The 13,194-nt window shown below is 45.3% G+C and overlaps 1 protein-coding gene across 1 annotated transcript in view; it reads left to right on the top strand.

Annotated features, from left to right (window-relative positions):
• Positions 1 to 12,027, top strand: part of arhgap45a (Rho GTPase activating protein 45a) — a gene marked incomplete at its 3' end in the record, with an annotated part of 24,279 nt that extends 12,252 nt beyond the window's left edge. The window contains exons 12-23 of the mRNA XM_080859233.1: positions 1,074 to 1,211; positions 2,920 to 3,107; positions 3,826 to 3,917; positions 4,143 to 4,241; positions 4,367 to 4,465; positions 4,856 to 5,019; positions 5,936 to 6,124; positions 6,451 to 6,588; positions 7,524 to 7,765; positions 8,226 to 8,466; positions 11,328 to 11,406; positions 11,702 to 12,027. Coding sequence (XP_080715359.1) covers positions 1,074 to 1,211; positions 2,920 to 3,107; positions 3,826 to 3,917; positions 4,143 to 4,241; positions 4,367 to 4,465; positions 4,856 to 5,019; positions 5,936 to 6,124; positions 6,451 to 6,588; positions 7,524 to 7,765; positions 8,226 to 8,466; positions 11,328 to 11,406; positions 11,702 to 12,027 — 1,995 coding nt within the window. The remainder of the gene's footprint in view (positions 1 to 1,073; positions 1,212 to 2,919; positions 3,108 to 3,825; positions 3,918 to 4,142; positions 4,242 to 4,366; positions 4,466 to 4,855; positions 5,020 to 5,935; positions 6,125 to 6,450; positions 6,589 to 7,523; positions 7,766 to 8,225; positions 8,467 to 11,327; positions 11,407 to 11,701) is intronic.
• Between the last annotated feature and the right edge of the window lie 1,167 nt (positions 12,028 to 13,194).

The following is a 13,194-nucleotide window of genomic DNA, read 5'->3' as shown; positions in this document are numbered from 1 at the left end:
TCTCTATCTGTCTGCACTACCGCTCTCGTTCTCTACGCAACTTTGCCGCTCTCACACTTGCCAGGCAAAGACAGTAGAAGAAAGCACACGCAATCCATTGACTGGTTGGGCAACCCTGGATACAGGACTGATAACGGTGTGTTTTTCGACTGGAAGTCTCTAGAAATCTGGCAACTCATTGAACACAATTAAAAAGAGTGAACATGCTATTCACAGACACCAGAATGAACGCGTTCACAGTATCGTTCATCAGGCATGATACAGTCTGTTCAGTTCACTTTCGAGTTCATGAACTTTCGCAACACTGAGGTACACGAATGTAAGTCCTCACGCCAGGTTGGCCATTCCTGGTAAATGCTGAGGTAAGAGTGATGGCGAGAAAACCACCCACTCATCCATCTGTAAGTGTGATTGCTAAAGGTTACAAAATACTCCTTGTATGTTTTGCTCTTAGTTATGAGCCGGTCCTACTGTCAATTGCATTGTTGTGAGTCATATGGATATGGATGTTCCCTCCACATGGCCCACAAATCAGAAGTGGTCATGTGATGTTTTGATTCTGGTGTAGTAAAGTGTGGTCACAGGGATGTCTATTCCAGGTAAATGCTGAGGTAAGAGGGATGGCGACATCAGCGTGATTGCTACAGGTAAACAGGTTGACGTAAATAGTTCCAGGCTTCAGGCTAGGGACAGGTGAGTATATATTGAGAGGGTGTGTGTATGAGTGGACACTACCGTCCATGTCTTTAAACAGAGGAGACATTGGTGAGCAGCTCTGTTGGACTTTGGTGTGCGAATCGAAACAATAGTTGAGCCTTGAGAGATTACATTGTCTTTGGATAAAGTGGCAGAGTAATCTAACTGTAAGTATATTCCTGGCAGTACAGCAGTACACTGGATGGTCTTTTGGTGTGGACAAGTAAAAAATGAAGCTATGAAGGGGCCAGTGTGTAGAACTCCAGTGAGTATTTTGAGCCATTTGGTATTGTATTGAGTTGAAGGTCATCAGCTTGGTGTGTGTGTGTGTGTGTGTGTGTGTGTGTGTGTGTGTGTGTGTGTGTGTGTGTGCTCAGGCTGAGGAGGCGGAGGCCACATACCGTACTTGCATCGCTGACGCCACCACCCACCAGCAGGAGTTGGAAGACGTGAAGGTGAACGTGCTGCGCCAGATCCAGGACCTCATCAAACAGACCGACCAGACTCTGCGCACTGTGAGTCCCTAGGGCAACACAAAGGCTCACTCTTTCTCACATCCATCCTTTATTAGTTCTCCCTAGGGATGCAAAGGTACTGTGGGTCCACGATGTGTATCAGGGCTTTAGGGCTACGGTAACGGTACGGTTTCCTCAGCTTTATATTTAAGGAAAATTCATAAACGGTGAACTATTTATTTTGCGTGGTTTCTGTCTCTGCTACTTTGAGGCAGCTTTCAATTGCACTGGAGGTCCAACTCATTGCAATAAGCTAGATGGGGTGTCTGTGTCAATATGTTTTCATTTTCATATTGGTTTTCAATGTTTTATAGGATATCGTGTGTCAATGCAGTTTTTAGTTTTTTCCCTCAGGTAACACAATCCTAAGTCAGTAACCAAAAAAATCGTAGCCTATAAATACTCCCACTGCTTTCGTTATTTCTGCTAAGGAGGTTATGTTTTCAGCGCAGGTTATTCGTTTTTCTGGCTGTAAACCGGATAAGGCAGGAAAACAGGAAAACTACTAGCTATTTCTATGGAATTTGGAGGAAGGTGTAGCATGGGCACAGGAATAACCCATTACTCACGACTCACGAGGTGGCTCCTGGAATTTAGTTTCACTTTCAATCACGTTGTGTCATGCAGCTTAGGCCTTGGCAGAGGTATGCTCTGTAGTTTTCTTTGCCTTATTTGTCACAAATTGTTGTTGTAAGACAAATTGTTGTAATTTTGCTAACAAGTGTACACTCCTTGCTCAGGCATGTTCGAAGTGTTTCCACTTGAGTAGCCAACAGTGACAATGCAATGATTACAGACTGCACTTTGTATATTTACAGTTTTCTTACCATCGTCATCGTTTTGAACGCTGAATCCAAAATGTTCCCAAAGAGCACATTTAAATGTGATTCCCTGTCTTGCTAGTGTCGGAGTTGAGATGAAACAATGTGCATGCTGTCTTCAGCGCAATTAGCAAGTTTTGGAAATTAAAGGACAATTACAGGCATATGGCAATATCACGGTTCACGTGTGCATATTGAACCGTAGGAGGCGCGCTGAACAGTCGACATAACACAGTGTACCGTTGCATCCCTTGTTCACACCTAAGGGAGCCAGTGGTCTTTTAAATCATACCCGATCAGAAACATTTCTCTTAACACTGACATCTGGTGTAGACTCAATGCTCATCGATTTCACACTGTAGGCCTCGTGACCCAAAGCTCATATGTGACCCGGATCTGTTCTTCTTTCATAGCTGTGTGAACAGCACAAATCACGTGGAATCTAAAATTTTCAATTCTGATTTGGGCCACTTCCATATGTGTACACCTTTGGTACTGTTCTTTAGCGCACGCGGGTCAGTTCAGGACTGTGACCAGTTCACACTGAAATCTGATGTTGGCCACGACATTTAAACAATAATGTGAAGAACAAACTAAAAGATCGTATCTGAGCTATGAACTCGAATTGAGCACTGAGGCTTGCAGGGTGAACGAGCCTTAGTATCTCTGATCTCTGGCCCTCACTGGGATCAGTGTGAACGTAGCCTTAGTATCTCTGATCTCTGGCCCTCACTGGGATCAGTGTGAACGTAGCCTTAGTATCTCTGATCTCTGGCCCTCACTGGGATCAGTGTGAACGTAGCCTTAGTATCTCTGATCTCTATACCTCACTGTCATCCATGTCATTTATTCGCCTTTTTCTTTTTCCCATCTCGCCCTCCCTTCAGTGCACTATTTACTACTACCAGATCATGCACATGCAGACAGCCGCATTGCCAGTGCACTACCAGACCCTGTGTGAGAGCTGCAAGCTGTACGACCCGGGCCAGCAGTACGCGGCCCACGTGAAGAACCTGACCCTCAGCCAGGAGCCGCCCACCACCTACGAGTTTGAGCCCTACTCCGCTGCCAGCCAGTGAGTCCAGGAACATCTGTCTGTTCACAGCGCTGGGTTGACATAGCAACCGCAGCCTTGACACTTAGGGTTCGTCCACACTAGCCCGGGTAAATACAAATACGCGTATTCGCAATGAAAACGATCTCCGTCCATACTAGCGTTTTCATATCGTTTTCCAAAATGTTTGCCTCCGTTTTCAGTCTCCGAATACGCCGTATTAGTGTGGACGGTCAATGCAAACGCAGACATATTTATGCGTTTCTACATTTACCCGGGCTAGTGTGGACGCACTCTTAGCACTGATTTCACTGTAACCAGGCTGCATTTCTACAGTGCCAGCGGGATTGGTATATAGGTTTTTTAGCCAAGTTATTTCATGTGAAGATGCTGGCGTTGCCATTGGGCTGAGACAAGTGGTACATAGGTAGCTAGATGGATATAAAATCCAGAAATGACAACGATCTTGTGTGTCCATGTCAGTGGCTCATGAAAGATTGTTAATGAAATAAAAGACGAGGCTCTCTCTCTCTCTTTCTTTCTCTCTCTCTGCACTCTCTCACTTTGTCTCTCTCTCCACTCTCTCACTCTGTCTCTCTCTCTGTCTCTTTCTCCAGTCTTTGAGGCTCTCAGTATTAAGCCTATTGGTTATCACCTGAACAACATACAACACATTTTCCTGATCTTTTTACTGAAGGCGAATAGATCCTGGTCAAGTTGAGATGTTTTCTTCCCTCAGAAATTCAACACGAGTTCGAAGCAACAGCAGTTCTGACTATACCCCAACTCCAGGGGAAACGGGATCTGGAGATATGGTCAAACAGAGAAGAGGTAAGGTGGACCGTGACACATACAGCCTGGCTCAGTCATTTCTCTTTACATGCACTAGTATTACCCCAGTTAAATGATACTAATAGTGAGATAAAACTCTTTTTTATAAATTAATAATTGCCATGTTATTTATTGGTATATTATAATATTAGTATATTATAATATTAGTTACTGTGATTAATATAGAAAGAGAAGGACTTTATCTTGATGTTTCTCCTACACTAGGCCGAGACCACCAATCCCATAAGTCCTGGCCCTCTACACTGAGTGACACAGACAGTGTGGGTGGGGGCAGTTGCCTGGGATCCCCGACAACCAGCACAGGTACTATCCCATAATACACAGCAGCACTATTAAGGGCGCTTTGGCAGTTATATATACTTCACGCTGATTACATTTTTCTAAATGGTTGTTTTAAATTGCTATTGTTATTTTTTTTATATTACCAGGTGACATCACTAAAGCCCAAAGACCTGTATCTGCGGGAACCCTGTCATCCAACGAGGATCTCGATGAGGGGGATGGAAATGTGGCCTCTTTCGGACAAAGTGAGTCCTGCCCTGAACACTATTGATTATCTTCATTATATATATATATTCATTATTAGGAGTCATCGACTGTGTGACATATTCATAATCAAAACTGTAGAATGCAGATACAGCAGAAAGGCACACAGGTCTAACTCCTATGGAAGCATCCGTACCAGATACCTTTCACTGCTGACACCTGGAGTGGTGGCTCTCCCTGTAGAGCACAGTGCATATAATCCATTTCCTCTTATTGACATTGTCCACTCCTGCATGTTGGTGGTGTGTTGACATGTACACATGCAGCCCAATGGAATGATCTGCCAGGCCATTCCTGCCGGCGAGTGTTTGCGTGAGCAAGGCAACAGAATCACACAGCCCTGGCGTGCAATATGTTCTGTGCGTTCTTAGGCATGAACGGGATGGAACCGGAGATCGCCGTCCCCACTGGACCTTTCCGGAACGTGGGGCTCTCCAAGGCAGCCAAGACACATCGGCTGCGCAAGCTGCGGACTCCCTCCAAGTGCAGAGAGTGCGACAGCTACGTGTACTTCCAGGGAGCGGAGTGTGAGGAGGTGGGTCACTGCTGACAACAAAACTGTCAGATCCAACATGGCTGCTGTTGTCTCTCTCTCTCTCTGTTTGTATACAGATTTGCGACACCGCACTTGTAGCTGAAGGAATTGTATGCATTTTAAGGAAAGACTACAAGAGAAGCATTTATATTTTTCTGCAGAAGTGCCTGTTTTGATTAGGGTCTCATTCATGAATATTGTAGATACTGATTGGCTTTCTCTTGCACATGTTGGACTAATACTCTTAACTAGATTGTCCAGGAATGTCCACTTGTGGGGTATTTCAGTTCAGTTTGTTTATTTGATGAAGAGGGACAGTGTACATTAATAAACATTAAAATGTAAACGCACCCAATTGTAGCCAAAAGACTAGTTTCCATTGGCAGTCCCCCTGCCAGAGTGAAAATGTTGCCAGTTATCAATCCATGACATGGTCCAGGCTCTTTAAGGACAAGAACATGCCTGTGTATCATATGTCCAGGCTCTATAAGGACAAGAACATGCCTGTGTATCATATGTCCAGGCTCTTTAAGGACAAGAACATGCCTGTCTGTCATGTGTCAATGTGGCACGTGTCAGTCAATCTAGAAGAAGCTGTGGGAAAGTGATTTTAGAGAGAAGAGAGTTTCGACTATCTGTAGCTGCTCAATAGCATTTATGGGTCACAAGCACTGCAGTTCTGTATTCAAGGCCTATTGACTTGTTAAAAATCAATCTGGTGACTGTCAGTACATTTCATGCCAGTAACAGAATTATGGGATGATTGAACACATCAACCAAATGTGTCCCAGAGATCTGATTTGGCTACTATCCGTGTTTGAGAGACAGCTTTAACCAATAATGGCCAATAGTGTTAGATAATGAGTGGTAATGTTGATGTTGCAGTTGTCTGACATGCCAGTGTTGTGGTCTGTAGTGCTTCCTGGCCTGCCATAAGAAGTGCCTGGAGTCTCTGGCCATCCAGTGCGGTCACAAGAAGCTGCAAGGCCGTCTACAGCTGTTTGGCCGTGACTTCTCCAGCGTGCTCCAGGGCAGTTCGGATGGCATTCCTTTCATCATCAAGAAGTGCATCCAGGAGATCGAGAAGAGGGCACTGAAGATGAAGGTGAGCCAGCCATGTCGTAATAAATGAAGGAAACAAAGATGTATTCCCTTTACTTTTAGATTGTTTCTGTGTGTAATGAGTTTGAGTGGTACAGGAGGAAGAGAAGTTGTTTAGTAATCAGAAGGTTGCTAGTTCGATTCCCTGTCGAAGCGTCCCTGAGCAAGACCCTGAACCCCTAATTGCTCCTGATGTGCAGTGTGCCATCAGTGCAAATGTAAAAAAAAATGTGTATACATCCTTGTAAGTCGCTTTGGATAAAAGCGTCTGCTAAATGACTAAATGTAAATGTATAGAAGACTGACAGTATGAGTGTGTGTGTTGTGCAGGGCATCTACCGTGTGAATGGGGTGAAGACGCGCGTGGAGAAGCTGTGCCAGGCCTTTGAGAACGGCAAGGAGCTGGTGGAGCTCTCTCAGGCCTCTCCTCACGACATCAGCAATGTGCTCAAGCTCTACCTCAGACAGGTCTGTCTGTCTGCACACCTACACACACACACACACACACACACACACACACACAAGATCATGTTTGCTCAAGCTCTACCTCAGACAGGTCTGTCTGTCTGCACACCTACACACACACACACACACACAAGATCATGTTTGCTCAAGCTCTACCTCAGACAGGTCTGTCTGTCTGCACACCTACACACACACTAACACACACACACACACACACCTACACAAACACACACACACACACAAGATCATGTTTGCTCAAGCTCTACCTCAGACAGGTCTGTCTGCACACACCTGCACATACACACACACACACACATACACACACACACAAGATCATGTTTGTTCATAGATGCAGGCATACATACACACATAGGGACCTCCACACAGAATCTGACTCTCTGAATCTCAATGTTCCTAATCAGTATCATTTAAGCCTTTGTTGTTAAATACTTATGCCAGAAGATCTGTACATGTAAATGAATCCTGGCGTACAGAAGAGCTATTCCTGGTTTAGCCATATCTGGAGCATCATTCCATCATTGGCTGATGAAGAATTGAAATGTTTACTCTGTAAAAAAAGTACCAAAGCTCCGTAACACAAGAACACATTTCCACCAGTCACCTTCTAACTTAGTGAGATGACATCATTGATGGACATGATGTAAACACTGAGCGTGTGTCTGTTTGGATTTACTTGCACAAGTGTGGCTGATCTTCAGATCCATTGCCAATACCTGAATGGTAACATTGTCTCTCTGAGCCAATATTATTTTTAGTTTTTTTGCCCTCAATTCATAGTTAACATATGTCTCTCTCTCTCTCTCTCTCTCTCTCTCTCTCTCTCTCTCTCTCTCTCTCTCTCTCTCTCTCTCTCTCTCTCTCTCTCTCTCTTCTCTCTCTTTCTGTCTCTCTCTCTCTCTCTCTCTCTCTCTCTGCAGCTGCCGGAGCCCATCATGCCCTTCCGCATGTATAATGATCTGATGGGGCTGGCCAAGGAGAGCCTCCAGCAGGCAGAGGGCCAGGAGGGTGGGGAGGCAGGGAAGGGCCCGGGGCTGATGGACCGGGGGTCGCAGACAGAGCCAGAGGTGCTGGCACTGGTGCGGAAGCTCCATAACCTGCTGCAGGAGCTGCCTCATGCCAACGTTGCCACGCTACGCTACATCACACGCCACCTGCACAGGTTAGAATGCGATATTAAGCTGCATTTGCCTCTTGTGTATTGGGCTAAGAATATTGGCCTCTTGTTGTGTTGTGTGTTTAGAATGAACCTCCCACGGACAAAAGTGTTCTGTCCGTAGAACTTATGATAAGCTGACACGGGTTGAAATGGAACCAGCTGTTAATGGTGACCGGTCGGCTTAGCATCTGCTGACGTGAATGGGAAACTCAGTTTCTGACAGAAACGCAGCATGAATCAGGTTGTGATGTATTGTGAATACACTCCTTGCATCATGCCTATCATGGCTGTGGTATATTCACACTACACCACGACCTATTGTTTTCAACTATTATGTTACTATTCTATTACTTCTGTCAATACTTATTCAGAAAGGAACGTGAGTGTTAAAAGCATTATTTCAGGCCTAATAGTACGTTTATTCATGGCATGTTTTCCCCTGTGTCCTGTTCTTCTTTCTCAGAGTGTCGGATCTGGAGCAGGAGAACAGGATGAGCCCCAGTAACCTCGGTATAGTCTTTGGCCCCACGCTGATGAAGCCCAAACCCACAGGGGCCACCGTGTCCCTGTCCTCGCTGGTGGACTACCCCCACCAGGCACGCATTGTCGAGGCTCTCATCGTCTTTCACAAGCAGATCTTTGACCAGGGCTCTGGGGCACTGCGACCCCCCTGCCCTGCCTCGTACCTCCACAGCCAAGCTCAGGTGAGCACGGGTCGGACTCAGACTGACTCCCTGTATTCCTCCATTGCCCAAAGTAGAAAAAAATTAGCAAGGTGGACTTGGAAGGAACTTGTTATGCCATTTTGGGGACACTGTTGAGAGACACAGCCATGGCAGAAGTGGTAGGCTTCAGGACCATGAGGTGGTTAACTCTGTTTACATACACAGATGGCTGCTTCCACCTGCATCGCATGTGAACCTTTTATCCCACATAGGGGTGAGGCAGGTGTGGCTATACTGTATGTTCCTCTTATAGCTCACTTTAAACCTCTCTAACCCTATTAATAACAGTGCATTTGCATAACAGTTGCATGCAGAAAGATTTGTAACGGTCATACAATCATGGAACACAGATAAAACTATGGGGTTGACTGGTACGCTGTAGAGAAAGGTCGCACTGACAATGGCTCTGCATGCACTACGCAGTTTAATGTTTATAACTGTTTTACATACTGCACTGTCGTTCATACAGTATGATCAACTAGCACTTTTGGAAATTCGTTTGTCGCTTAATACAGAGTTTTTCTCAACTTACCGGAGCTCTTGCTGTGGCTCCTTTGTCCTTCCTCCAATCTGTTTACCAATACACGGACGGAGGAGAAAAAAGGAAGGCAAGCGTGCCGGTATCCTAGATCTCGGACTAATCACTGCAATCCCCCGCTGCCAAGCATTCCACTTGCGAATGTTCAATCCCTGGACAATAAAAAGGACAAGCTTCACTCACAGGCTAACTTCCAGCTGGACATTGCGAACTGCTGTGTGGTAACATTCAGACAGAGACCTAGCTGGATCCTATGGTGCCTGACTCGGCCGTCAATCCAGCCGTTTTTTTTACCTGACAGGACAGAACCCTCCGAGTAGGGTAAAAGTAGTGGTGGCGGGGTATGGTTGATGGTTAACTCTGGCTGGGGCTAGGATGTTGCTGCGCTTTCAGCACACTGCTCACCAGACCTGGAGCTGCTATTGATAAAAGTTTGCCCCTTTTACCTTCCTCGGGAATTCAGCTCCGTTATAATCTCCTTTCAGTTTGTATACCGCCCAAACAGATCTACGGATGATGCCATCGCCCTGACAACACACACCACCCTCTCCCATCTGTAAAAGAGTAACTCATATGTGAGGATGCGGTTCGCGGACTACAGCTCAGCATTCAACACTTTTTGTGCCTGCCAAGCTCGTCCCTAAGCTCACGAGCCTGGGTCTTAAAACCTCCCTGTGCAACTGGATCCTGGACTTCCTGACGAGCAGACCCCAGGTGGTGAGAATGGGCAACCACACTTCCTCTTCACTGACCCTGTGAAACCGGGGCCCCTCAGAGCTGCATACTCAGTCCCCTCCTGTACTCCCTGTACACGCAGGAATGTGTGGAAACACACAGTTCCAACATCATCCTTAAGTTAGCGGACGGCACTACCATCCTGGGTCTCATCTCTAACAATGATGAGACCGCTTATAGAGATGAGGTAAGGGGCTTGGTAACATGGTGCCAAGATAACAACCTGTCTCTCAACGTCTGCAAGACCAAGGAGATGATAGTGGACTTCAGGAAGCTGCAGGGGGGGGGGTCACGATCCCATTCACATTAACGGAGCTGTAGTGGAGAGGGTCTCCGACTTCAAATTCCTTGGTGTGTTCATCAAGGATGACCTTACCTGGTCCAGACAAGCGGACTCTACGGTCAAAACTGCCCCAAAGCACCTATACTTCCTGAGGAGACTCAAGAAGTTTGGCTTGTCTGCAAAAACTCTAACAAGCTTTTACAGATGCACCATTGATGCTGCATTACTGCCTGGTATGGTAGCTGCTCTGCTGCTGATCGTAAGGCCCTGCAGAGGGTGGTGAAGACAGCGGAACGTATCATCGGCTGCCATCTCCCTTCCGTGCAAGGCATCTACAACACAAGATGCCTGAGAAAAGCACTGAACATCATAAAGGACCACAGCCACCCAGGATGGAACTCTTACACTGCGGCCGTCTGGCAGACGTTACCGGAGCACCCGAGAACGGACTACCAGACTCACAAACAGCTTTTTCCCCCAGGCTGTAAGGCTTCTGAACCAGCAACACTGACCCACTGAACAGTCGCCCTCACCATTTACATTCTGCTCCCCCACTCATAAAACTACACCTACTACTTACTTACTACATATATATGCATATTATTTTATTTAATATTCCTCTGACTCCTTCACCCTGTAAACTGCTGCTAGCTCTTCATTTAAATTGTTGTATTATGTTATATGTTATTTTTTTATTTCGTAATGCCTGTCTACTGCGTAGATGTTGCCTGCCAGATCATAAGAATCTCAGTGCTCTGAAGTTATTTGGTGCATGTGACAATAAACACTTCGACTTGACTGTAGTCCTTTATTTTCTTGGGAAGAACCAGCCAGTGTCATCACGGGGAAGAAAAATATTATTCACACTAAAGGTTTTGCCCTACCTTGGGCCACAAGACATGACATAATAACATTGTATGACACTGAACTGTTCCATACTACACAAGGGGAGCACTATCACTCTGAGTAACCATCTAGCCCTCTTTAAGGAGGTGAAAATATTTAATTTCCTCTCATATCCCACCACATTAGCTAAGTCCAGTCTCATGAGTGTGGGTGCGACAGTAGTACAGGAGGTAGAGAAGTCGTTTAGTAATCAAAAGGTTGCTAGATCGATACCCTGTTGAAGCGTCCCTGAGCAAGACACTGAACCCCTAATTGCTCCTGATGTGCAGTGTGCCATCAGTGTAAATGTAAAAAAAAATGTGTATACATCCTTGTAAGTCGCTTTGGATAGAAGCGTCTGCTAAATGATTAAATGAGTATGAGTGTCTGTGTGCGCAGGACGGTGGAGAGGAGGGGAGGCTCCAGGAGGGAGAGGAGGAGGAGGGGCAGGGCAGAGCCGACCCAGAGCAGTGCTGTGGTGAGACACTTCTTTGCCCGTACCCCATTGGCACACATCCACTCTCAAGGAGTACACCAATCATTTACACACAATTCCAGTGAATCATTCTGAACCTAGAAAATAAGTTTTACCACGTCCATATGAATTACACTCTTCACGGAGAGAATACATTGCAGTACATCATTTTACAAGATATTGACTGTGAAAGGTAAATACATAATATTTACACCTGCCTTAACAGATTAATTTAACCTAGTCAACCCAATTGAGGAGAGTAACTCTATGTTAACAAACGGACATGTTTTCCCCTCAGGAAACTCTCTCGGCTCGTCTGGCTCGCGGGGGCGATCGCTCGACTCCGACTCAGAGCAGGAGGAGGCTGTGAGGGGGCCCAGGCAGCGCCCCCCTCTGGCCAGTCAAGAGAGCGAGACGAGCACGGAGGATGACCAGCTAAGCCCGCGTGCCAGCATGGAACTGTCGAGTGGGGTGCCAGAGACCATCCCGGAGCAATCCCCCAGCCAGACAGAGACAGAGACAGAGACAGAGATGACGGAGACAGGGATGGAAGCCTCAGGCGACCCAGACAGGACAGTAGTGGACAGGCCACAGACTGAAGCAGAGCTGGTCTCTGCTGAATAGGAACAGTGTGTGAACTGCCATATTTCTGTGTTTCAGTTCCGAGCACAGGTTTGTTGTTGTCATAACACCACATTTAATTAGTGGCTTCATCTTCAAGCACACAATCCCCGTTATATTGTCCTTTGAATTAATGGATTTTGTTTTACGTAAGTGAATTTGTAATATTGCCAATAACAGTCGAACACTGGAATGCTTCAGCTCAGGTTATCTAGTTCAACAGCGCCGTGCAGAACTGGAAGGCTGTGCAGCATATGACCAGAACATGGATTTCAAACCATCTGCATTGGTCATAGTAGAGGCAGGTGTTACCACTTAGTCTACTGTATGTGCCATCCACTGAATTTCTGCAAAAATGTATGTTATAGAAAGAATATAATTGTTTATTATTGTTTGCGTGTGGAGTGTGGGGGAGCTTGAAGAACTGGAATTTAAATTTTAATGGCTGCTTGTATTAATACTGCATCCTTCAAACAGAGCAGTTACAACTGAAGACAATGGTTTTGTTTGTATATTTCCAGTATATTTTAAATGCAATATCATTCAAAGTAAATTCATTTTTTATTTTCATTGAAGATGGTGCATCTTCATAGTGTACTAAATGACCGGTTGAACGCGGCACATTTTCATATGTTAATTCATTCAACTCAGTTCTGTCATAGGAGTAGGTCTTACAATCCCTGGTTGATTAGCACTCATGAGATGTGAAGTGGGTTGATGCAGACATGTGAGATGTTTCCAGGTAAGAGTCAACTCAGTGTTCAAATTGACTGCAACCATACTGAAGAACTGGAAAACATTACATATTAAGAGAAAAATTCACCTGTATTTGAGGGTGAAATGAATGAGTAATATGATACACAATATATTTACTCTTTATGCAATTTTTTGAGGAGAGGTATTGAGAGCCAGTCATAGTTACACTGTTAATACGGTACTTTTTGTACATGACCATGGACATTTTAAATACTTGATTTCAGCATATGTTCTTAAATATATGATATTCAAACGTTTTGCACAATTTTACCATGTATTACTGTCTCTATAAGGTCACAGGAAGCATATTTCACAGGATCAGATTTAACATTTCCATTTTGTATGTATTCTAAGGTCTCTACAGCATGTTACACAGCCCAGAAAATGTCTATAATCTTCAGAGGTGGTTTCCAT

Source organism: Sprattus sprattus (genome assembly GCF_963457725.1).
Source record: "Sprattus sprattus genome assembly, chromosome: 20".
NCBI lineage: Eukaryota > Metazoa > Chordata > Actinopteri > Clupeiformes > Clupeidae > Sprattus > Sprattus sprattus.
The sequence above is the reverse complement of the archived record's forward strand: the minus strand, read 5'-3'. Positions and strand labels throughout refer to the sequence as shown.